Genomic DNA, 27,411 nt, shown 5'->3' with positions numbered 1-27,411 from the left:
GAGTTGGAGTCTCACTCTGTCACCCAGACTGGAGTGCAGTGGCTGCTCCCGGCCACCGCAGCCTCGACCTGCTGGGCTCTGGCGATCCTTCCAGCTCAGCCTTCCAGTAGCTGGAACTACAGGAGCGCACTACGCCCGGCTGTTTTGATTTATTGTAGAGATGAGGTCTCGCCAAGTTACCCAGGCGGGTCTCGAACCCGCAGACTCAGGCAATCCACTCAACCTATTTTTATCTCTCCTCCTCCCTCCCCTTCCCAGCCTTGGGTAACTATCTTTCTACTCTCTACCTCCATGAGATTTATTTTTTTTAGCTCCTACATACAAGTGGGAACATGCAGTATTTGCCTTTTTTTGCCTTGCTTATTTCACCTAATATCATGTCCTCTTCCCATCCACATTGCTTCAGATGATAGGATTTTTATTTTTTATGACTGAATAGTATTCCACTTGTATATGTACCATATTTTCTTTATCCATTCTTCTGCTGGTGAAAACTTAGGTTGATCCCATGTCTTGGCTACTGTGAATAGTCCTGTAGAAGTGTAGATATCTCTTTGATATACTGATTTCCTTTCTTTTCATTATATACCCAGCAGTGGGATTACTGGACCATGTAGTTGTTCTATTTTTAGTTTTTTGAGAAATCGCCATACTGTTTTCCATAGTGGCTATACTAATTCACATTCCCACCAGCAGTGTATGAGCATTTCACTTTCTTTGCATCCTTGTCAACCTTTTTTATCTTTTTGGTTTTTTCATAATAACCATTTTAACTAGGAGGAAAGGATATCTCACTGTGGTTTTGATTTGCATTTATCCAATGATTAGTGATAGTGAGCAATTTTTGTATATACCTTTTGGTCATTTGTATGCCTTCTTTTGATAAATGTCTATTATGATCCTATATCTATTTTTTAAATCAGAATTATTTATTTATTTTTGCTGTTGAGTTATTTGAGTTCCTTATATATTCTGGTTATTAACCCCTTGTTGTATGGATAGTTACATATATTTTCTCCCAGTCTGTGAGTTGGTTCTTCATTCTTTTGATTGTTTCCTTTGCTATGTAGAAGCTTTTCAGTTTTATCCAATCCCATTTGTCTGTTATTGCTTTTGTTGCCTGTGTTTTTGAGGCCTTACCCCAAAAAATATTTGCCCAGACCAGTGTCCTGAAGTGTTTTTCCAGTTCTTTCTTCTAGCAGTTATAGTTTTGGTTAGGTTTTTGATTCATTTAATTGATTTTTGTATATGGTGAGAGTAAAGATCTAGTTTTATTTTTTCTGAATATAGATACTCAGTTTTCTCAACACCATTTATTGAAGAAACTGTCCTTTTCCCAATGTATGTTCTTGGTGCCTTTGTCAAAAATAAGTTGGCTGTAAATTCTTGAATTTATTTCTGGATTCTCTATTATGTTCCATTGGTCTATGTGTCTTTCTCTCTCTCTCTCTCTCTCTTTTTTTTTTTTTTTTTTTTTTTTTTGCCAGTACCATGTTGTTTTGTACCTCAGCATTGTTGTTTTTCTCAGGATTGCTTTGGCACTTCAGAGTCTTTTGAGGTCCCATACAAAATTTAAGATTTTTTTTTCTATTTTTGTGAAGAGTGCTATTGGTATTTTGATAGAGATTGCATTGAATCTATAGAGCACTTAGGGTAATATGAACATTTTAATAATATTATTTCTTCTAACCCATGAGCATGAAATATCTTTCCATATTTTTGCATCCTCTTCAATTTCTTTCATCAGTGTTTTATAGTCTTCATTGTAGATCTTTCAATTCTTCGATTAAATTTATTCCTAGGTTGTTGTGGGGGTTTTCTGTATCTAGTGTCAAGGGATTACTTTCTTGATTCTTCAGATTGTTCACTGTTGGTGTTTAAAATGCTGCTGATTTTTGTATGTTGATTTTGTATTTTGCAACTTTACTGAATTTATTTATCAGTTCTAAACATGTTTGTGGTGGTATCTTTAGGTTTTTCTAAATACAAGATCATGATATCTGCAACCAAGGGTAATTTGACTTTTTCCTTCTCAATTTGGATGTCCTTTATTTTTCTCTCTTGCCTAATTGTCCTGGCTAGGACTTCCTGGTGCAGCTTTTGAAATCCAAGTGCTAAACAAACCAAGCCCAAGGCGAGCTAAAAAGCAGGGCAATGCTGAGGTCCTTTGCAGTGGGGCTTATATGATGACTTCTGCTCCAACCACCATTTTGTTATTTATTTTTGGTTACAAAATCTTATGGGAGAGATGCTGATTAACATATTTTGGATTGGATGTCTTCTTTCTTGGATAAATTTACCTTAGTAAAGGTCAGTGAACACAGCCACTGGAAGAATTTTAGGAGTCATGACCATGATAATTTCTGCCTATTACAGTTTCTAATTCTGTAGTTCTGTTTTTTTGTTTGTTTGTTTGTTTTTCAACCATTCTATGCTTTAAAAAAATTAAAAGAAGCTCTCAAAAAAAATGTAGTCACTGGAAAAATACATTTGATTTAGTAACACATAGTTTATATATAGTACCCAACCTTATCTAAATTGTGATAGGTGAGCCCCTTCAGTCAACCAAAGATAAGACTGTTTCATGATTTCTCAGTTTTAATCTGTCTCTGACAAGAATTTGCCATTCAAACTCAAATGCTTGAGTTTGTCTATCAGATTGGATCCATATAATCATGGCATATTTACCCATGACATTTGCTTTCAGCCATGTTGTGTGTAGTATGTGTGTCTGCAACCTGGATGTACATGTTGAAAAGTCATGCATTCTGGATAGTTTAGTCCTACTCTTACTTGACCAAGGATATGCATATAATGCGATTCCCTGGGGTTTTGCCATCTTCTTAGTGTCAAAACCAGTGCCAAGAGAGTAACCTCAGCAGTTAGAAAGGTTGAGTAAGGCAACTAATCTAGACAATTTAGGATTTTCTTTACACAGAATAGACTAAATCAGCTAGGCAGTTCTCTTTGACTATGAAATTTGACCATTTGTGGCCAATACCAATGGACTTCCTCACCTTCTTGTTGAGTATTACCGACTCCAAGTTAGGAGAAAAACCCTAAAGTGGTATGGCAAGTTAAATATCTACCTCTTTCTTTTCCTTGTTTTGGAGTTGCAAGTTTACATATTTGTTTGATTTTACAATACTCTTATCCCTTCCCTCTATACCTTAAAGTTGTACTATAGCTAATTTTTTAAAGGCAAATAAATTATGAATAATTCTGAAGATGTTCTTGATAATCCTTCTAAAGACATCAAAAGCTACTATGTATTCTCAACTCACACCTGTTTACCTCTAACTGAAGCATGAAGCTATAGCTAAAGCATTAGTTTTCTGGTCTCTACTTATAAATTTCCAAATAGAGTTATGATATTACTGAATACCTGTGGGAGGATAAAAAGAGCTTTAAGGCTGGGTATGGAATCCCAATCCTATAATTCCAGTATTTTGGAAGACTGAGGTGGGAGGATCACTTGAGGCCAGTAGTGACCAGACTAGGCAACATAGTGAGACCTCATCTCCAAAGCTTCCTAGCTACCTGGGGGGTTGAGACAGGATGGTCACTTGGGTTCAAGGCTGCAGTGAACTGTGATTGCACTACTATACTCCAACCTGGACAACAGAATGAGAACCTGCCTAAAGAAAAAAGAAGAAGAAAGGAATAAAAGAAGGAAGGAAGGAAGGGAGGGAGGAAGGATCTCCTGGCTGTAAACTTCGGTCCTGATTCATGCTAGCTTTGTGACCTTAGCTAGTGTTCCTTAATCTCACCAGTATTTAAATTTCCCTTTAAAATTCTCAAGGGAATGGAAAATACAATGTATATATCAGAGAATCGTTGAAAGTATTAAATATAAGCACTATATAAATGAAAGTTATTATCCTGAGACTATTGATATTGTTTTTGCTACTTTGGGGGTTTCTTGGAGCAGGTTTCTGGAAAAGAACATACAGCCAAAAATGCCATATGGATTGACTGTGGAATCCATGCCAGAGAATGGATTTCTCCTGCTTTCTGCTTGTGGTTCATAGGCTATGTAAGTATTTATAGTCTTGTAAGTCACTGTGTCTCAGTATGGAGCCCAAGATCACCTGTATCAGAATCGAGTATGCTGTTCATTAAAATGCATTGTCCAGCCAGGTGTGGTGGCTTAGTCTGTAATCCCAACACTTTGGGAGACTGAGGCAAGAGGATTGCCTGGGCCTGGGGGCTCCAGACCAGCCTAGGCAACTTGGTGAGACCTCATCTCTACAAATAAAACCCAAAACCTAAACGGATGTGGTGGCATGTGTATATAGTTCCTGCCACTTGGAAGACTGAGGTAGAAAGATCGCCTGAGCCCAGCAGGTCAAGGCTGAAATCTTTAGAGGTGAAGCTTGGGAATCTACAATTTTCACAAGTTTTCCAGGTGACTTTTATGCATATTAAGCTTGAGAACATGACTTTAGGCATTTAAATTCCCTTAAATATTGATGATTGTTTCCTTTTCTACATTTCTGTCTGGGGCTAAACTTTGGAAAATAAGAAGTAGTACACTGATTGTAATATGCTTACTAAGTAGAAGAAAGAACTGAAGGAGTTATGTAAGTTGGGTCCAAATTAATTTCCATCTCTTTTGCTTTTAATTATATAGACATCTTTTGCCACAGTCTACCCTTGGAAATTGGGCATGAAGCACAACATTACAGAGCAGATCATGTTTTTCTATATGTTATCATAGGGAATTTTGTCCCTGAAGAAGTGTTTTGCATCCAAAAAAGCATATATAAGACAAATACTATGTCAGAAAAGTAAGAAATATTTATATAATGACTATTAACCTCCCCAATAAATGAAAACAGTAAAAATGGCACTTCAAATCCTATAAAATTATCATATATATTCTCTGCACCAGGTTATACAAAGAGCCATTGTCACTGGAAAAATAACTCAAAATGTGTCCTTGTGATAATGGTTATTGTAGTCTTTATATTAACAGATACACATTACACAAAATAGGTGAGTTAGGAAATTAAGAGTTTGTCACTTAGATCTTTCTTACTAAATGAAGCACATCAAGGTAAAACTGTTTCTGTCTTTGCTGGGTCTTGGCAAACGCATCATCCCTACTTATTTTCATTTGTCTTGCCATCTTCTCTTCCCCACTAATGGGAGCTGCAGCCTCCCTGAGTCTATTGAAAAATTCCCACCCACTATTGGTACTACCTTGACCAAATAAAGATGGGTCCAACTGACTAGACCCTTAACACATCTCAGTCATGTCATGATCTGGAACCTTCCCCACATTCGGTAATTGGATTCTGTTTAGATAATGAAAGGAGTAGCAGTTAGTGGCGAGAGAAATGTACAAAGTGGGAGAAAAAGAACATTTATTTTTTGTTCCTTCACTGAACCTGAAAAGGGCCTGAAAGAAACTCCAATTCATATTGACTTTGTATTGGTGAAGTTGTCCCTAATTACTGCCCTTCTCAATGTGACACCTCTTCCTTCCTATTACACATCCTACTCTCTACCCCACCCACTAGCTGAATCTTTGTAAGAGTAAATGACTTATTCCACAAATACTTATAAATTGTCTATGAGGTTCAAAACTCTGGAAACAATGGAGAAAAAGACACAGTTTGAGGATTATATGGTTGAGTATTTTGCTCCAACAATGTGAACCAGATTTGTATAGCCAAATCAACATAATCGATAAACTCCTTTTAATGGGCATTTAAGAAAATTCATTCTTGTCGGCCTAAAAGTAATCCAAATCATCTGCTTCTCATAATGATTCAAACCACTGTAGAAGGAACCGTAAAATAAAACATATAACTTAAAAAATAATGTAGGTTAGTTTTATATTTTTTAAAAAAACCAAAAAGGCAAATTACAATCTTAGCTTTTAAGTCTCTCACTCTTTTTGACACCTAATAAGAATTTCAAAAATCTTATAGTCTAGTCTCAGTTAGGAGAAATCCAATGCACCACACTTTGGGAAACTTGAGACCAGTCATTTCTTTCTATGCCTCTCATTCTTGTGTTAGTAGGAGGCCAAATTTAGATCCCTTCTATTTCTACAAAGGCCATGGCTGAGATTGACTTGTTTATGACTGCATCACCACAGCCAAAACTCAGCACAGGATCTGGCACATTATAGAAGCCCAGTGGATATGTACTAACCATCACAACTTGCCAAATTCTATTTCTGCCAACTGGCTTTTCCCACTGATAACCTCCCTCTGAACTTCTGCCCTAGAGAACTCTCGTCTGTATGCACACAAAACTGAAACTCTACAACCTCAGAGCCTTCACAGAGTCCTCTATGCCCCTCCTCACCATAGCTGACACGTGACTTAAGGACACTGCTTAATGGCTGCTCCACCAAGTAGAGAGGCTGCCCTTTCTTTCACATCATCACATGCTGAGAAGCCAAGAGGAGTGACTCCAGTCCTGAAACGACCAATGATGACCCTCTCCTCTAAACAGATAATCTGGTTGTAATCTTACCTTTTTTTTTTTTAATTGTTGCCATATATTGATCTTTGGATAATTTCCTGATACCTGGTTCTTGACTCTTTACACCCCTCTAGCTCTTGCAATCATTCTGAGTGAATTCAAAGTCCATATGCAAGAGTAACCTAAAAATACATCTTCACAGTTCCTTGATCTCTGCTCTTCTAAACCTCTCTTCAACTCCATTTTAGCAAGTTTCTCCTATGGCTATCCTCTGGATCTCAGAAATAATGCTTTTGCTAACCCTTAGGTCCAGAATATGGCCATAGACGGCAAGAATGAAAAATAGAAGAGCCACATACCAAACTGACTTCTTAATTTCCTCTCCTTCCATTTCTCTCATTCCTCACAAGTACTATGCCTGCCTTTCTTTTTTTCCAACTTTAGTAGATTTCCAGACCCTGATAAGATCTACTTCTTCTTAATTTATCAGTTCCTTTGCAGGAGTTTCTTTCTTCACTAACTAGATTGGGTCCCATCACAAACTCACCTGAACTCCCAATTTCTTGCCCCCTTGACCTATCCCTCAGGAGTTTCAACCCTAAGCCCCACACAGAATCAACCATCTTTCTCTGAACCACCTTGTATGTCCTACTATCATTTATTATCATACTTATAACATTGAATTGCTGCTCTTTCCTTTCCAACTTACCGTTTCTATTAGCTCTTTGAGGGCAGATATCACCTGTAAAATAATTTCTTGTTTTCCATATAATTTGGTTCATGTGATTGGTACTCAGTATCCCCTTGTGAAATTTGAAACTTAAATGAATACCATAGGTTTAGGCTGAAATACAACTCTGGGGTCCAGAAAGCACCTAAACAGTACCTACTGTTGAGCTAAATACTTTATTGCCATTGGATTAAAGTCTGAATTATACATACACATAGAGATTGGAGTAAAAACCAGGACTTCAGCTCATTGCTATATTTCTAATGGTAATGAAAAGGATGTTGTATTTTAAAACTCTTCCCTTCATAATGTCTTATATGCCTTTATTAACTAATTTATTCTCTATCAAATGATTATTGGTTAGTTTCTAAGTAGAAATTGTTGTTGTTATTTAGGACTACAGTAAAGGCAAAGCTGTAGCATACTCCAGGCAAAGAGAGAGGAAGAGTTGAATAATTATTGGCCTCAGGCCCTGCTGATAGGAATCAACTCACCCTGTCATCCTCCTTCACCTTCCTCCTTTGCCCTTTATTCTCATCTTTCTTCCTTTTCTTTTATATAGATGATCCCCCGCTTATGATGGGGCTATGTCCTCATAAACCCATTGCAAATTGAAAATATTGTCAGTTGAAATGCACTTACATCTCACCTACCAAATGTCATGACTTAGCCTATCCTTCCTTGAATGTACTCAGAACACTTACATTAGCCTACATTTGGGCAAAATCTCCTAACATAAAGCCTGTTTTATAATAAATTATTGAATACCCTATATAATTGATTGAATACCGTAGTAAAAGTGAAAAACAGAATGATCATATTGGTACTTGAAGTATGATTTCTACCAAATGCATATTGCTTTTATACTATTGTGAAGTCAAAAAAGTCATAAGTCAAACCATTGTATGTTGGTGACCATATGAAGTAAGACAGTGATTTAGATTATGTTACTTGTCATGTTGGTAAATCAGACTTGAAAAAAAGGTTTTTTTGTCTTTTGTGTGCCATACATAATTCCTTCTGCCATTTAAAAAATCAGTTTGGAAGCTCCTCAAAAGATTAAGCATAGTGTTACCATATGACTCAGCAATTCCACTTCTAGGTATATGCCCAAGATAATTGAACACATGTTTACAAATAATCATAGCAAATTATTCATAATAATCAAAAACTGAAAATAACCCAAATGCCCATCAATATATGAGTGGAAAAACAGAATGTGATATATCCATGCAATGGAATATCATTCAGCAATGAAAAGGAATGAAGTATTGATTCATGCTACAAAATAGATGAATCTTGAAAATACTATGCTAAGTGAAAGAAGCCAAACACAGAAAGCTACATATTTTATGATTCCATTTATATGAAATGTCCAGAATGGGCAAATCCACAAAGACAGAAAATTGATTAGTGATTGTCAGAGGCTTGGAGAAGTGTAGTGGGGGAAGAGGAGTGACTTCTAATGCACATGGGTTTTTTTTTTTGTGATGAAATATTCTGAAATCACATGGTTATACAACTATGTGAATATGCCAAAAACCATGGAATTTCACACTTAAAAACGGTGACTTTTTTGATATGTACATTATATCTCAATAAAACTGTTAAAGAAAAGATAGACACCCTTTTCTCTGGGATTGAGGACGCATCCACACACAAAGACGGGGCAGAGCACAGACTGTATCACAACCGTCACTCACTTCTTCATTCTGGAGTCTTACCTATTAGATAAAGAAATTCTGGGCTAACATTGACTATTTCTCAGAGCCTAACTTTTTGAAGAGAGACTTTCATCCAGTCAGAGATAAATGTAGGATGAAAATTTTAGAAGTGGAGGAAAAAAAGAAACCCACCATGCCATATCTACTAAAAATTTGGCCAACATTGTAGAAATGAAAATGCTGAATGCTTTATTATTTTGAAAGTCCTAATATCTCCTGATATTTTTTCTAATAATGAATGCTACATTATTACTGAAAAATTATGCCAACATAAGTTTACAAATTTGAGCACAAAAAAATGTATTTAATTGGTCACTCAATTATATAAAAGATGGCTTCTTTCATTCTAAACATTTTCTTCCTGTTCATTAAGCTTTAATTTCTAAACTATAGTATATTAAAACAAACTTGCATTTTTTACCTTTCTCTCAGATTTCATAAGTGTTTATTCATGGCAAAGAATTTCAATATGATTCTTGTTATTGTTCTAGAGAAATATGGATATAATATTTTTTAAATGAAAGGGAAAAACAGTAAAGTTTTTGCTATAGTTCAGGTAGGATTTAGCAGACTTACTTTTCTTTTGTCAATCACAATAAAAAATCTTCTTAGCAATATCTTCTGAGTAAAATTTAAGACAACAATTATAAACAAAATTAAACGCTTATTTTAATTAAATTAAAATGTAATGGTAGCCGGGCTCAGTGGCTCAGCATGTAATCCCATGCTTTGGGAGGCCAAGGTGAGTGGATTGCCTGAGCCTGCAGGTTCGATACTTGCCTGGGCAACTTGGCGAGCCCTCATCTCTACAATAAATCAAAAAATTAGCCAGGTGTGGTAGCGTGCACCTGTAGTTCCAGCTACTTGGAAGGCTGAGGCAGAAGGATTGCCAGAGCCCAGCAGGTAGAGGCTGCGGTGGCGGGGAGCATGCTACTGCACTCCAGTCTGAGTTACAGAGTGAGACTCCAACTCAAAAAAAAAAAAAATTTAATGGTGTTGTCACAAATGAAGTTTTTAAACCAAAACTTAGTCTTGGATGAAATGATTTAACCAGCTAAAATTTGTCTCTGTGGCTCTCCTGGCTGTGTATTTGATCATTTTGGGGTGAGATCTCAGTCATCAGAATTTTAATGCCATTGGATCATGTTGAAATATATGCCCCTAAGCTGGGTATGACTCGAAAATGGAGAGAAACAAGTTTCAGATGGTGTCTAATTTGTTGAACTCATAACCAGTACCTATAGGAAAAACTACCCCTTATCTTAAAGCCAGATGACCACATGTTTGGGAAACACGCTCAATTCTAGCAAAACTTGAGCTCCACAAGTTCTAAGGACAATGTCAAAAATAAAATCTAATCATGTCTGGGGATAAGGCAAGTTTAGTTTAAGCTCTAATTAACATGAATTACGGGCAAAGGAGTGAAGCTAAATCTAGGTTTTTGTTTCCTTAAATCTCTGTAGTAGGCTTTATGACTGCAATGAATTATTTTTGTGTTTGAAAGAAAGTTTAGAAAGTTTATGGTTCTATTTTCTGCCTTCATTAAATAGTAGTGCTGTGCAATGTGCAAGACGTTGGTCACCAGTTGGCAGCAGAGTATCCTAAGTCCAGTCCTTTTGAGGAATCAATACTCTTTCTGGAAGTTAAATCTACCAAATGACTTAAGAAAAATCAGACTAAATTTAGAGTTGTAATTAAAGATTCCTGGTTTAATTTGTAGGTAACTCAATACTATGGGAAAATAGAGGACTATACCACTCTTCTGAATCATGTAGATTTCTATGTTATGCCGGTGGTTAATGTGGATGGATACGACTATACGTGGAAAAAGGTAGGTGAAAAGGCAAAGAAAACAAAACATGTTCCCTTTGGGAACATATGATATACAGATTGGATTATTCATAAAATTCTGGGTCTTGGCACAATTATTTTATTACAAGTTTTTTTAACTTTTATTATGGAAAATTTCAAATATAGATAAAAATAGACATGATTGTGTAGTAAAATTCTGTATACCCATCAGGGAACTTCAGTGATAATTAACTCAAGGCCAATCTTGTTTTATCTATATTACTTCTACCTTACTCATATTATTTTGAAGTAAATCCCAGGCACCATTTTATTTCATCAATAAATGTTTCAGCATGCGTCTCTTAAAAAAGGGATTAAAAAGTAACTAAAGTACAGTTATACCTAAAAATTAACAATTGCTGAATATCATAAAATATTCAGTCAGTATTCACATTTCTAATCGTTTCATAACTTTTTTAAATGAATGCGTTTTTGATTCAGGATCCAAATAAGACTTTTAAACTGTGATTAGTTTATATGTCTTTTAATTCTATTTTAATTTGTAGACTCCTCCTCCGTCTCTTGCTGGTTCTCTCTTTTCTTTTTCCTTACATTATGTTTGTCAAAGAAAAGAACTTCCCATTATCACAATTTGCTAATTGCATTGCCATATTGTAGTTTAGCATATTCCCACTTCTGTATTTTCTACTTCATCAACATCATGATCTGTGTAAAATTACTCAAGCACTATGAAGTACAGTCCTTTCTAATTTGATGAGTGGCACATAAAAACATAACAGAGCATAAAGAAGTTTAGAAAAACTGATTTGAGTAGCACTGTTTATGCAGAAGAGATAGAAATGGTGAAGAAGACATTTAAAAACTCGGGTGAGAGGAACACTGTGACTAAAAAGTTTCTAGGTGAGGGTACACAAATGCCAAACTAAGGAAATGAGAATTATCTATTACAATGCTAACACAAATTTGGTATTCAGTAAATGGTCACATCTGTAAATTGATATTATAGTCAATGTATGCCTTAATCTGAATCACATGGAATTGTCACTCTTTAGATGTTCCAACTTCCCAAGTGTCCTTTGTATGGTTACTCTACCAATTAGTTTCTGCAGTCTGAGAACTTGATTTCCTCAGGGCTATTCTTGCTGCAAACCATAGAGGATAGGAGTAGATAGGGAGACTTGGCAGAGGGTTGGTGAGTGTAGCAGAAAAGGGTGGGTGCCACGTCATCCCAACCTTAGAACATACATGAAGTCTTGATAACTGTTTACATGATCAAACGTTCCCATTTACCCCAAGAGCCTAATGGGAAACTTGTTTTATATTTTAAAACCAGAGGCAAATCAGTACAATCGAAGGAGCTATCAGGCTAGAGGTGTCTTCATCTCTCCATCTCCTCTAGCTTTGAAACGAGAGTGTTGAACTCAATCTAAAGACGGCATCGAAACTCATGATTCATAGTGTTGAGTTGAGATGCAAAGTTATTTTGCTTTTCTTCTAAGGAACTCAAAATGGTCCTATATATAAAATTAATGTAAAGGAAACAAGACTAAACAAAAAGGCCAACAAGCAGCATTATGGAACCAAATATAATTTTTATTTGTAGAGGTCAAAAGTGCTCAAATATTACCATTTTATTTGATGCAAACTAAAATAGTTTGAATGCACATGATTGAAACCTGGGTAGAAATGGGTCTGTGCAAAAGGAATACTATGAAGACAGTGATGGAATGCAAGGTATCAGATTAAAGGAAGGAAATACAACCCCTGCAGCTTGGTCTTTCAAAGTTCTGTCTTTCCTTGAATCCCAAACATGGCCACCCTGGTTATCTATTTGTGTTTTGTTTATGTAGGATCGAATGTGGAGAAAAAATCGTTCTCTCCATGCAAACAATTATTGCATTGGAACAGACCTGAATAGGAACTTTGCTTCGAAACACTGGTGTGGTAGGTTGTTTGCTTTATTTCTTGCAATGTCTTTTCATTAAAAGGGTGAGGTTCATAGAGGAAGGTCCATGAATTCAAATTAATTACAAAGGAGACCCATTTGAATCAGGGACTAATTTAAATAATAAGCATTTTAGGTAAATGTAATGCTATGAATGTTGGCTAGAGTCAGCAAATCACTTTAACCTCTCCTCTCTATTATTTCCTTATCTTTAAAATAAAGATGTTAGATCAGTTCCTTAAGGTACCGTCTAGCTTCAAAATTCTATTATCTTAGCATAACAAGGAAGTGATGGTTAAAGATCCTACTTTAATAAACAAATAATATTTATCATTAGGGTAACAAAGTTCTGGGATGAGAAGGCCCTTATTTTTAATTGCATTGGTAAATGCTTACTTCTATATTGTTTGAAAACATTTTATTTTCTTTTTCACTATTCACTTTCTGAAGTGTTTCCTTTCATGAATAGTATAAAGAAAATATTAAAAATAATATAAAGATTAGCATGGTGGCAATTTGTCATTCCTTAATTTGAATGAGTTAAGGCACTCAGTGATGTTGATTTAGGCATTCAAGAACAGTTTGCTCTCAGGGAGGTAGGGGTTAGTTCACCCTTTCTTCCTACTCCCCAACCATTATATCATACGGTACTGCATTTAAGAAACAACTACAAAACACAACAAAGAGCATGCATCATCTATATTTTTTGGAAGTGGACATGTGATTCCGTTGGGTCTATAAGTGACAGAGGCTATTGTACCCTAGACATATCCTTTTCTTCCCAGACCTTTGCCCTACACAATCCTATGGATATGTACACATTTACTTTTAAAAAAGTAAAAATTAATGATTTTTTAACTTTCATCAATATCCCAGAATACATATTAAAATCTCACAACAAAGTTCTTACCTTATTTTTTTATTTCCTTCCCCCTCTAGGTTAGAAACTCCACTGGGGCAGGACCCATTACCTAGCACATGCAGAGTTCTCATAAAATATTAATTAAATGAGTTCGTGAATGAATGTCATTGCTCTAAGAGCTACAGATGCAGTAGGAACACAGAAGAAGGAGCGGTTGCTCTGATTCAGACTCCAGGGAATCACTTAGTGGTTTCTCCCTAAGAGTCCTTAAGATTGTGTCATAAAGCCCCTTCCCAAGGTTCACAGACTGCTGTAGTTCTGGTAACTGGCTGAGGACTCAGAGAAGCAGCAACTAACATACAAATGTTCTGAATAAACAGAACATATAGTCACTCTGTGTTTACATAGTTCACCTTCTAGATATCATTTGCTACATAGCATAGATGGAGAAACCCTTTAAAAGGTTAAGTTTCTTCCTCAAGGGCACATAGTAAGTGACAGAGCTGGGATATAAACCCAGGTTCACTGACTCCAAATTTGTTGGAATTTTTCTGTGTTTGACAATCACTCTATAGGTACAAAGTTCCAAAAGAGAACTTTATTGTGATTATCAGAGATAGAAGAATTTTATTTTATCTTCAAGCTCTTTTGGTGCTCAATTTTACTTAATATTTTTCTTGGTGAAGTCAGTGTTATCTAATTTGGATAGCCAAGTAATCAAAATATATTTTGTATTGTCACCAATCTCAGTTCCTTCTTAGGCATTGTGCTATATATTTCAAGAGTAAAAAACAGAAATAGAAACAGGTAGCATTTAGGCAACAGAATCTCAAATAAAACAAGAAGTAACTATATGGAACACATTTTCTGCCAAGTACCACGACATCTCTTCAGTACTATGTAAGCAAGACAGATAAAAAGAAGAATTAAATCTTTGTTCTTTCTTGTTCCTACAACTAGAATGTGACTTTCTGACCCTTTTTTAAAAGTATCTAAAAAACACCTCACTGATCAACAGGAAGTGACATATCAAGCCTGCTTACCCATTTTTATGTTCATTTTACCCTTCCTCTGTATTAAAAATTGTGTGTGTGTGTGCACGTGATGAGAATAGGGGGTTAGCTTGTAGAAGTATCTTAGTCTCCTTGGGCTGCTATAACAAAATACCATAGGCTAGGGTAAATAAACAACAGAGATATATTTTCTCACAGTTCTGGAGGCTGGAAGTCCAAATCAAAGTACTAGCAGAGTGGGCTCCTCCTAAGATCTCTCTTATTGAGGTGCAGATGGCTGCCTTCCTTCTGTGCTCTCATGTGGTCTTTTCTTTGTGCATTTACCTCCTTGTGTCTCTGCGTTCCTATAAGGGCACCAGTCATATTGGATTAAAAACCTATGGTTATGACTTCATTTAACCTTATCTCTTTAAAGGTCCTATCTCTAAATACAGTCACATTGAGGGCTTCAGTATATACATTTGGGGAGAACACAATTTAGTCCATAAACTTCCTCTGACAGTGCCACTCATTTTCTAAAATACGGAGCTCAACTACAAAGGTTTTACCACTGGCATGCAATGACAAATCTTTTATTTCTTTTCCCATGAGACTGTAATGTTTAAAAAATTTTTTTTTTTTTTTTGACTTGGAGTCTCACTCTGTCGCCCAGACTGGAGTGCAGTGGCCGCTCCTGGCCGCCGCAGCCTCGACCTGCTGGGCTCTGGCGATCCTTCCGCCTCAGCCTTCCAAGTAGCCGGAATTACAGGCGCGCGCTACCACGCCCAGCTGATTTTTTGATTTATTGTAGAGATGAGGTCTCGCTGCCCAGGCAGGTCTCGAACCCGCGGGCTCAGGCAATCCACTCACCTCAGCCTCCCAAAGGCGCGGGATTATAGGTTGAGCCACCGAGCCCGGCTAAAAATTATTTTTATTGTGATAAAAAATGTATAAAATAAAATGTGCCATTTTAAACATTTTTAATTGTACAAATCAATGGCATTAAGTACATTCACAATGTTGTACAACCATCACTCTATTTATTCCCAAAACTCTTTTATTATTCCCCAAACTCTAAACCATTATGCAATATCTCCCATCCGCACCCTCTCCAGCCCTCGATAATTCACAATCTTCTTACTGTCTCTATGAATTTGTCTATTAAAGATATTTCATAGTGTTCTTGATTCCATGTTTACAGATCAAAGGATGCTTGAACTTGGAGGAACTTAGTAGCCCAAGTGCCCCAAGGTACAGATGGGGCCCCTGAGACTCAGATGAAGTAACTTGTCTAAATTTACATGGCTGCTTAATGGCAAAGCAGAGTCTCAACCCCAAGTTTCCTGTCTCTTTAGGGCTCTTTCCACGAAAGTAGCTTGAAATCTCTAGAATGACAGTCACAGAACGAGAATCTGTGGTTCCCTGGTCAGCACAGTAGCCACTACACACATGTGGCTATGGAGCACTCAAAGTATAGTTTGTCTGGATTGAGACACGCACTGAGTGTAAAGTACACACCAGAATTTGAAGACTTAGTATGAAAAAAGGAACCTAAAAAATAGCACCAGGTGCAGTGGTTCATGCTTGCAATCCCAGCACTTTGGGAGGTGAAGGCAAGCGGATTGCTTGAGCCCAGTGGTTCAAGATCAGCCTGGGCAACTTGGCAAGACCTCGTCTCTATAACAAATCCAAAAATTTGCTGGATGTGTTGGTATGTGCCTGTAGTTCCAGCTACTTGGAAGGCTGAGGTGGAAGGATCACCTGAGCCCAGCAGGTCGAGGTTGCAGCAGCTGTGACAGTGACACTGCACTCCAGCCTGGGCGACAGAGTGAGACTGACTAAAATAAATAAATTTCATGAATGATTTCTATATTGATTACATTCAAAATGATACTTTGTGCATATTGGGCTAATTATAAGTATAATAATTATATAACCAAAAATTATAATATTGGATTAACCTCACCTATTTCTTTTTTACGTCTCTTAAAGAGATTACTTAAAAATTTAAAGTAAGAATGTGACTTACACTACATTTCTATGCGACTACACTACATCCCCTATCTGAGGATTCGCAGCAGGGTACCACCTCTCTAACTTTCATGTCCTCCATCCCAATAGACAGGGGTGCCACAATATATATACACATTTTTAAGGATGACATTTGCTCAAAAGATGGGATTAATCAAATGAATGCTAGCATCACCATGCGACTGGTAGGACAGTCAAAGAAATTGGAGCAAGCACAGTTGAGCACATGTCATAGTACACATTACTACCACAATTTAGTTCAACTTCAAAAAGTACTGTATAGATAACACCTCTTAAAATATGTATACTTTTTTTGGCACCCCCTGTATGTTCTCCATTCTCTAGAACTATACACCTGGAAAGAAAAGCACAGGAAAATTTAAAGGAGACTAGACTACCAAATATGGTTTGTCCAATCACATTTTTTATTGAAAATAAAAACAAATGAAATACTTGAAAGAACTTTTATTCAGCACATTTCCTCCTTGGGAAACAAATGTTTGCAAGCATGAAATTTTTGTTTGTTTGTTTGTTTTGTTTTTGTAAATAATATCAAGAAGAAAGCAGAATGATCTTAAATAAAGGCAGGCTCTGTAAAGCTAGTGATCAACCCAGGGAACCCTAGGGCAGGGACACAGCTAGACTCAGAAACAGACAGGAATTGGGCCTGTAGCACTCCAGGGATGAAGTCCTCCTCTCCTCATGAACACCTCCTCTCCTCATCTCGCTCTGCAATGCACGTTGACTTTCTTCAGGTCCTAATCCCATGAGGATGATGATCATGCTGATGGTGATCAACAGCAAGCGTTATGACACACATACTATATGCCAGTCACTGTGCAAAAGCACTTTGTGTGCACTAGCTCTTTCAGTCCTCATTGAATCTACATTTAATGTATAATTTTTCCATTTTGCAGATAAGGAAATTGAGACATAGATAGGTTTTTAAAAACTTTACCAGGCAAAGCCAAGATTAGAATCAGGTGACTGGGTGCTTAACAATATGCTATGTAACTTTTTACTGTGAAGAATGGTTACCACTAAATGTGTCCAAATTGCATCTCCTAAATAACAGTATTTTCTTCATAGGATTTCTGTAAGGATTAAATGAGATATGGTGTATATCTTAACAGAGTTCCTGACATACAGCATGTGCTCTGTGGGTATCAGTTGGCAGAATTACTATTGTTATTGCTTTTGTTCAAGACAGCAGCTAAATTGAGACTAGAATCTTAGTCTAATTTCAAGTTATCATTGGAGGATTGGCAGAAAACAAGTGCCAGATTGGCAGAAAACAAGTGCCAGACTCAATTGTGGGCCCTTGACTGTTTCCAGGAGGGCATGATCTCTTGGATCAGATGTGGCTCCCTGGGGCTCCAGCCCTGTGAATTAGACACAGGGAGATGTGAATTAGACAGAGGCAGGCTACCGCCTGAATGATGCAAACTGTAATCTCTCAAAGGAATGAATAACCATTATTCTGGTAACAAATATCATCTTATTTTACTTACTAAACCACTTTAGCAAGTTAAAAGTAGTACTGAAGGCAGACTTGCATTTTCTGAGCTCCCAAGTGAGGCTTTTATTTTATGGCCTATATTGATGAATAGTTTTTACTTTCATGCTTATTTTATTTTATTGAGTTGGTTTCTCACTCTGTTGCTCAGACTGGAGTGCAGTGGCATCATCTTAGCACACCACAGTCTTGACCTCCTGGGCTCAGGCAATCCTCCCACCTCAGCATCCCAAGTAGCTGAGATTATAGGCATGCACCAGCACACCCAGCTAATTGTTTGTGGAGATGAGTTCTCACTATGTTGCCTAGGCTGATCTCAAACTCCTGGGCTCAAGCAGTCCTCTGGCATCTCAAAGTGCTGGGATCACAGGTATGAGCTACCGAGCCTGGCCTAATGAGTAGTTTTCAAATTACAAATATCAGAAAAGTTAAATTTACATTGGATTAAGGAAAATGAGTTTTATTTTTTCCTAACATAACCAGAAGTTTGGAGGCAAGGCTGGCATTTCTGAGACTCTCAGCCACTTTCTTAAGGTTGCAAGATGCCTGCCCCTGGGTAGTAAGGGAAACAGGGTCTGGGAATGACTATTAGAGTCGGCTATGTGAGCAAATAAGTGTGTGACTTCTGAAGAAATGTAAAAAACATTTAATGGACACCAGAAATGTTCTTCACAGAGTCCTACCTAATCCACTTATCTAAAAAATGTTGCGCCACAGATATTAGAAGAAGACATTGTCAGGGAAATCACAAATTACAATCATGTGTACATCCTCTCATAATTGATTTTATCAATTTCACTACAGAGGAAGGTGCATCCAGTTCTTCATGCTCAGAAACCTACTGTGGCCTTTATCCCGAGTCAGAACCAGAAGTGAAGGCAGTAGCTAATTTCTTGAGAAGAAATATTGATCACATTAAAGCTTATATCAGCATGCATTCATATTCCCAGCAGATACTGTTTCCATATTCCTATAACAGAAGCAAAAGCAAAGACCACGAGGAACTGGTAAGAGTGACTTAATTATTTTTCTCACTACCATTTCAGAAATAAAGTAACACTTAGTTGAAGAATCAAAAACTGGGAAAAATTTTCTCCTCTAGAGGACAAATGGGTAGATGTTTTTTCATCATAGACTATATCTATTAAGAGCCATCCTGGGTCAGCGTTCACTAAGGGAATGTAAAAAACATGCCTTACCCTGAGGACATGAACTTCATTCCAGCAAATGGGCTCTCTAAAAAAGCATCAGACATATTCCTTGAAGGTTAGGAGAGAACTAATTCATCTGATCTGACTTGCATATGAAGTTATATGAGCAAGGTCTAGAGTCTATGTAATCGTGGGACTGTTTTGTGGTCCCTAGCTTTCTATAATGTCTCAACATGACACTCATCATTTTGGTATTAGCAGCAGGAATTATTTATGCTCTGACTTCTCTAACTCCCAGAGGTTTAGCCCTATTATACCACCTCCAATTTCAGCACTGAGGTAAGAGTCTGACTTTTGGAATGTCATGGAGGATACAGGAAGTTCAAAGAGGACTCATGCCGTCTGCTACGCCCTCACCCCTTTTTAGTCCCAGGTGCTCTATGTTTGGGTCAGTGGCAAAAGATCCAGGGTTCTTGATGAATTGTAGCTAGGCTTGGTCAAATCCTCATCCCAGATGCTTTCCAGACAATGGAAATGTCATGGCAACAGCCTATTCTTGGGAAGAGACTAATTTTGTTGTAGTAGCTTGTTTCTCACTGACTCATTTTTTCAGGCTCTCTTAATAGAATAAAATATAGTCCTATTAGAGGAGTTAGCAATTGTTGATGAATAAGATTATTTGCATTTGAATGAAAACAGCCCATTTAGTATATAAATATACTTGATACATTTCTTTTTTATTCTCAAGGGAGGGAAAACTTTTCAGGAACTCTCCTGTTTTGATATTATCTTTGAAGAAATGAAAGAATATTTATCATGATTTGGAAAGTAGAATTAGTCTAAATGTGCCCTTTTAAAATTACTGTCAGCACAAGTATGTTGAGAGTTATTATTTGTAAAATACCATGTTCAATAGACATTCAAAGGAGCCTTGGGTAAGACCTTGCCCTTTAAGAGACTAAAACATGATTAGGGAGTTCAACTATTAGCAAATGTTGCAAATAATTCTAATGTGATGCATAGTAACTACTAAATAAGTGGCATAGGAGGTAGAACTCACTTTTGACTGGAGTAACAAGTAGGCTCATTAATTTATTCAAAGGATAATGCTGAGATAAGTAAGGAGATAAACTAGGTCCTGTTCATTTTTCTTTCTTCTTATGTGTGGGGTACAATTATTCAGGGTTAGGTATACAGATGGTCATTATGCAGTTACTCTTGTTGATGAGGTGTGCCCCCCTCCTCCCCTGGCAGTTTCCCACTACTGCCAATCCCTTTCTTTTAGTATTATAATTATTCAAGGTCTACTTATGAGTGAGAACATGTGGTACACAGTTCTTTGTTTCTGTGATAGATCACTGAGTATTATAGACTCTAAGTCCATCCAAGTTGCTGCGAAGTTTATAATTTTGTCCTTCTTTATGGCTGCATAATATTCCATCATGTATATGCACCACATTTTTAAAATTCAGTTCTCTTTTGATGGGTAGCATGGTTGGTTCCATGTTTTTGCTATTGTGAATAATGCTGCAATAAACACCTGTGTGCAGGTATCTTTTTCATAGAGTGATTTGAGTTCCTCCAGGTATATTCTCAGAAAGGGAAATGCAAAGAATGAAGGAGTTGATAACTAGTTCCTATTCTTAAGGAATTTGCAATCTACTGAAGATAACATACTGTAAAGGAACAAGAATAGTACAGTGCTGTTGATGTCAAGGAACAGGTACGATTTCAGCCAGAAATTGAAAGAGGGTTTCTATAGGCAAACAGGGAAAGGAGGATCTGCCAAGCAGAAGAGATGGCATTCCCTGCAGGAAGGGTGTTCAGGGAACTGCGAGGATATGTAAATGGAGGAAAACCCCAATAGGAAGTAGATGAGGTTGTCTTGTGAAGGGGTTTGAATGTCAGAATGAATTTTTGTTTTATAACATAGACAATGAAGCTCCATTCGTGTGTGTGTGTGTGTGTGTGTGCGTGTGTGTGTGTGTGTGTGTGTGTGTGTGTGTGTGTGTGTGTGTGTGTCTCACTCTGTTGTCCAGGTTGGAGTGCTGTGGCACTTTCAGGGCTCACTGCAGCCTTGACCTCCTGGGTTCAAGCAATCCTTCAGCCTCTGCTTCCCAGGTAGCTGGGACTACAGGTGTACACTACCATGTACTAATTTTTTATTTTTTTATTTTTGTAGAGACACGATCTCATTATGTTGCCTAGGCTGATCTTGATCTCCTGGGCTCAAACAATCCTCCTGCCTTGGCCACTTAAAATGCTGGGATTACAGGCATGAGCCACCATGCCTGGCCAAATTTATTTTTTGAACAAAGGAATTATATAACATAATATCCACTGTTATTCCTCTGGGTTTTTCAAAAAGGTAATGGTGAATGCCATGATGCTAGTTCCAATTTCAGAAAAATTCTGGGTAAATGAGAGCTTCAGGAGAAATCTCTTTTTTATCTTATTTGTGTTTGTTTTTAGAGATGAGGTCTCACTACATTGCCCATACTGGTTTCATTCTGGACCTAAACAATCCTCACTCCTCAGCCTCCCAAGTGGTGGGATTACAGGCGTGAAGCACTGCACCCAGCCAGAAAAGATCTTTGTAAGCTAGAACCAAACGTAGTTCATGCCAAGGACATACTCTTTTTTATTTAATGAGTCCGTGGAAGTCATTAGCCATTTTACACAAGAAGAAAATAGAGTTTGTGAGAAGGATGAGAAGTGAATCATGCATGCATTACACATATGCATGTGTTTAGAGAACTGGATTTAAAGTTTGGTGGTAATTTTGTCTAGGAATGGAGTAACTCTGAGTCTTTGAAATATAATTGTATTCATTTTCCATAATAAATTCATTCTGGAAAAGTCATGTGAGATTTATTTTTTCTGCAAATTAAATAACAATTTCAATGCCTTTGAAGAGTTGACATTTAAAAGCACCCAACTGCAATTGCCATAAAGTAAAATACAATTTTTAGCTAATTTATTCTTCTTATTAATTTTCATTTTGGATGAATTCCGTTTTTTTACATATACACCTTGATTCAGTTAATGCACAAGTGTACATTTTAGAAACATCTACCTGTCTTGTTTCAAAGCTGCATATTAATTGAAAGTCCATGTCCTATTGCTTCCAGTCTCTAGTGGCAAGTGAAGCAGTTCGTGCTATTCAGAGAATAAATAAAAATATCATGTATACACATGGCAGTGGCTCAGAAACTTTATGTAAGTATTTCTTCTTATGACCTTGGAGAACTGTGAGTACAAAAGCAATCCGTGTGTTCAGTTTTTCTTTGTGGATTTAGTTTTCCTATTTTGAATCTTTAAACAGGGTCCCATGTAAGACAATAGAATTATAACAAATAAATTAGGAACAGAAGCCACATTTGTATTATTTTCAATAAATTACTTGAGCACCAGATTCCCTATTTAGTAGAAAGTCCAGAATCTCCCTCCTCTTTCCCCTATCACCCCCAATTGTCTGCCAAATTAATCATGTGGTACCTCTGCCTCTTGGTGTCCCTGGTCCACTGCTCCCTTTGCTGGCCCTCATCTTGTTAAAAATGAACCTCCCCACTTATCTTCACAATTCAGAACCTTTTTTAGTTCTCTTGCTTCTTTATTATTGTTCCCCAAAGCATTAACTATAGTGCCTCAGGGCTGGAGAAGTTTATAGAGGAACCTCCTGTTAGAATGAAATCAGTCTCTCTCCACACATTATTTGTGCAGCACTTATCTAGATGTGTATGTATGTCAGCATCAGAAAATGGCTAGGAGAATAAATGCCAGATGTTGAACATGGTTATCAGAAATATTCAATTAATAATTTATCTAAACCATTGTTGATGGATATTTTAAAATATTATAAAAGGTGCTTATGAAACAACTTTGTAGTGAATCTAAGTACAGGTAGAAAGAGGGGAAAAGGATTATTCTTTGCATATTATGTAATTTTCTACCTGTAGAAAACTAGAAAGTCAACCAAAAATATGTGACAAAGAGTTGGGTAAAGTGGCTGACTATGACCTCAATATATACAAATCTACAACTTTCTTATATATCAAAAATAATCAGGTAAAAAATAAGATGGAAAAAGTATCTTACTGCCCTCCATTACATACATACACATGTTCACATACAGATATTTTATTAATACATACATACATATATATGTATTCATTGTTAAATGTATACTTGCATTTGTGTGTATACACACACACAAAATAAATTTATGGATCCTATATGAAAAACCTAGAAAATTTTACTGGTGTATATACAAGAAGACAAATAAAAGGAGAAATCTACCATGTTTTTGAGTGGGAAAGTAATATAAAAACATTCTAAATTAGTTATATATTTAATGCAATCCCAATGAGCACTTAAATGATTTTGAGGTTCATTTAATAGATTTGATAGAAGAGCCTGTAAAATTCTGAAAATAAGAATAGTAAGAAAGAATTTGCCCCCAGTCAGGTATTAAAACACATTATAAACCTATAGTAATTAAGACAATGTGGAACTGGGCCTGGAAGAGACAGATCAATAGAAGGAAATAGTGAGCACAGAAAGACACTCAAATATATAGGAGATCTGGCATCTTATAAAGAAGGCATTTCAAAACAGTTAAGAAACTTTACCCAATGACTAATATCTTCTGTATATGTTTCTCTGTGGTAAATCCAGCCTCATGTCAAAATGTGAAAGATAAGTGGGTACCAGAACTTAGGGAATATGCATCAAATAATAAAGGTACACTCTTATTATTAAGAGGAACTCAAACTGATCTCCAAGATGACCCCAAAACTTTAGCAAAGTGTATGACTGAAATAAACACCTGTATGTGTGGAACAAGGACAGAGACTAGCACAAGAGATAGGAGCATGCTGCTATATGGAGTGATCAGCTTTAACCCAGATTAAAGATCTTTTTCTGATGGGGCTAACATAGCTGTTTTAACTCCAAAGAAACACACAGTTAAAAAAAAAAAAAGAATAGGATTAAGATGTATAAACTGTTGCTTGATTACATGAGAAACATCTTCAGTGATCAAGAAAACAGTCCATTTCTCTCAGAAGGTTTGTAAAATGCTAAAGCTTATATACCAGACCTCTTTAAGATAATGAAGCAGTTTAAAGCTTGAAGGAAAAAAAAAACCACTGTTCTCAGAATTCTATGGGTTCATTAAGAATGTTTCTTAAAGGTCTAAAACGCAGTAAATACCACAATCTGTTTTAAAAAACCTGTTTCAACTAAAAGTAAAATCTTTCAAGGGTTTCATAGTTTGAAAAGATACAATCACACCATGTTGTAACTACATAAAAACAGTGCTGTGGAACTGTTTTGCTTTGGCCATATACATTTCTGCATAGCCCTTATGGAATTGCACAAAGAAATATTTTCTCCCGTTGCTCCATTTAATTGTTCTTATATGAAAGTTTTGTTTTGTTTTTTTCTTTTTTTGGTCAGTGGTCTCACTCTGTCACCCAGGCTAGAGTGCAGTGATACTATCATGGCTCACTATGGCCTCGAACTCCTGGGCTTAGGCAATCCTTCCCCTTCATCCTCCTGAATTGCTGGGACTACCGGCACATGCCACCATGCTCAGCTAATTTCTTGGACTTTTTAGCAGAGACGATGTCTCACCATGTTGCCTAAGCTGGTCTCAAATTCTTGGGCTCAAATCATCCTCCTGCCTCACCTCCCAAAGAACTGGGATTACAGGCATGAGCCACTGTGCCCGGCGAAAGCAAGTTTCTATTCCAGTATGTTCAGAGTGGTAAAATAACAAGTCCAGCCACATAGCCAAAGGCCACTCCAAGTGTGCGGAAGCTGAGCCATATCTGAGAAGAGAATGTATGAAATCAAAAAAAGCACAAGTGTTTTATTATTATTTGAGCACAATTTAAGAATAACCTAAATATTTCTATATTAAAGTTTAATGTACTTTCTTAAAGAATGGCGCAAGTATAAAAATGTCATAATTTCATTTATTATGAACACTAAAAAAAGGTACACATTTTAGTTAATGTGAATTAAACTGTAACAAGGCTTCCAGCAATTATAGATTTGGTTTGATGCTTCCCAAACTGCATAAAATACATGCTCAAATTAAAAATTAAAAATTTGGGTCAGAGTTTGCCATAATCCTGGAATAAATTCAGCACTGTGCGAAAAAAAAAGAAAGTTATATTAATCAATTAATAGGGTTGGAAAACCTAACAAGTCACCTAGAAAAAAATAATTGAATTAGATTACTGTCTTTCACCAAAGTAAATTCCAGATAGATCATATATTTTAAGATTAAAAAAAAACAAAAAACTCTTCCATAAACTAAATTGAAAGCTAAATAACCAAATGGGAGGAAAAGAAATTCTCTGCTATTACTGAGGGCTAGTAACATTAATGTTGTGTTTATAAGTAACCTATAAAATGAACCAAGTAGAAAAATGAGAAAGGATAATTGATAGAAAATATAAAGATGGAAAATAAGTATGCCAAGCAAAATGTTCAATTCACTGACAAAGAAACATCCATTAAGACAATTGGACATTATTTTTCCTTAAAATCAGAATGCATAACTCCTATTGATGGTGTGGGAGGGGTTGGGAATACGTATCACAATCATAAAAAGTGCACACCCTTAAATTAGCAAATCTACTTCTAGGAAAGAATAGTCTAAAGAAATAAAACGCAATTATGTATAAACAAAAGTGTTCATTGTAAAGTGTTTATATTACTTAAAAATTGCAAAAAATCTAAGGGTATCAAATGAATAAATAATTATTTGAATCAATTATATCTAGCTTTACAATGCAATGTTATGAGATCATTGAAAATGATTTTGTAGATTTGAACTCATTAATATTATATTTAGCTATTTTACAATGATGATGTTCATAAATATTACAAAAAAGCATTTACTGTGATCTTACTTATGTAGTAAAAAAATTAAGTATATGAATGCACTTACTAAAAAAATGCACTAAAATGTTATTGGTGATTAACACTCCTCAGGATTATAATAGGGTTATGAGCAATTTTTGTTTTCTTTCTATCTCCATTTTTTTTTTCTTTTGAGTCAGAGTCTCACTCTGTCGCCCAGACTGGAGTGCAGTGGCCCCTCCTGGCCACTGCAGCCTCGACCTGCTGGGCTCCGGCGATCCTTCAGCCTCAGCCTTCCGAGTAGCCGGAATTACAGGCCCGCGCTACCACGCCCGGCTGATTTTTTAATTTATTGTAGAGATGAGGTTTCGCCAAGTTGCCCAGGCGGGTCTTGAACCCTCAGGCTCACGCAATTCACGCCCCTCGGCCTCCCAAAGCGTGGGATTACAGGCTGAGCCACCGAGCCCGGCCTCTATCTCCATTTTCTACAAGAAATGTAAGTTACTTAATAATCAGAGAAAAGCAAAGCTATTTTTATTTTTATTAAAAATTTCTCATTTTGTTAATTAATTTGAAACACTTATATTTCAAAAAGTAATTTCTTTCTTCATTTAGATCTAGCTCCTGGAGGTTCGGATGACTGGATCTATGATTTGGGCATCAAGTATTCGTTTACAATCGAACTCAGAGATACTGGCCAATTTGGATTCTTGCTGCCAGCACGTTACATCAGACCCACTTGTAAAGAAGCTCTCGCTGCTGTGTCTAAAATAGCTTGGCATGTCATTAGGAATATGTAATGCCCTTGATTTTTTTTCACTCTGCTTTCGTATTTTACTAATTCCAGCAAGACCAAATAATTGTACTAGTTCATTTTTAAGTTTTATTAGTTTTGATAAAAGGTTTTCCTGCTCCTTGGTTTTGTCAAAGAACAAAATAAGTGCTGAAATTAAGGTAGACTAGGGTTTACGTCTTTTTACCTTTTTTTTAATTTTTTAATTGTAAAAGGTTAGGTACTGATTTTTTCCTTTGATTTCCGACGTTTGACTAGCCATCTCAAGCATCTGTTTAATAACTAGTTTCATGTAGATCATTGAATCCCAAGGAACATTAAAGTTTTCTGCTCCAAATTTTCAATCAATTTCTGCTTGCGCCTTTAAAAACAAAATCGTGCATTCTGCTTGCTCCACAGTGATAGGCGATGGCCCAGAAAGGGCAGGGGTGTCAACGACAAACACTTTCTCTCCAGCTCAGCTGCTAATAAATATTGTTGAGCAAATGAATGAATGGCTGTAGTTACTTTGGACAACAAATGTGGTACTTTGCTCATT

The 27,411-nt window shown here is 36.6% G+C and overlaps 1 protein-coding gene across 1 annotated transcript; it reads left to right on the top strand.

Annotated features, from left to right (window-relative positions):
* Positions 1 to 3,931: 3,931 nt before the first annotated feature.
* Positions 3,932 to 27,025, top strand: CPB2 (carboxypeptidase B2; the record flags this gene model as incomplete). Its single annotated transcript, XM_008062145.1, has 5 exons — positions 3,932 to 4,036; positions 12,558 to 12,651; positions 18,858 to 19,060; positions 22,336 to 22,423; positions 26,696 to 27,025. Coding segments are annotated over 5 exons (675 nt in total), but the record flags the coding sequence as incomplete, so codon positions are not given.
* Positions 27,026 to 27,411: the final 386 nt, after the last annotated feature.

This window comes from Carlito syrichta, unplaced genomic scaffold, assembly GCF_000164805.1.
Source record: "Carlito syrichta isolate Samal-C Ts95f unplaced genomic scaffold, Tarsius_syrichta-2.0.1 Scaffold305658, whole genome shotgun sequence".
NCBI lineage: Eukaryota > Metazoa > Chordata > Mammalia > Primates > Tarsiidae > Carlito > Carlito syrichta.
Note: the sequence above shows the minus strand (reverse complement) of the source record. Positions and strands in the feature narration are given on the sequence as shown.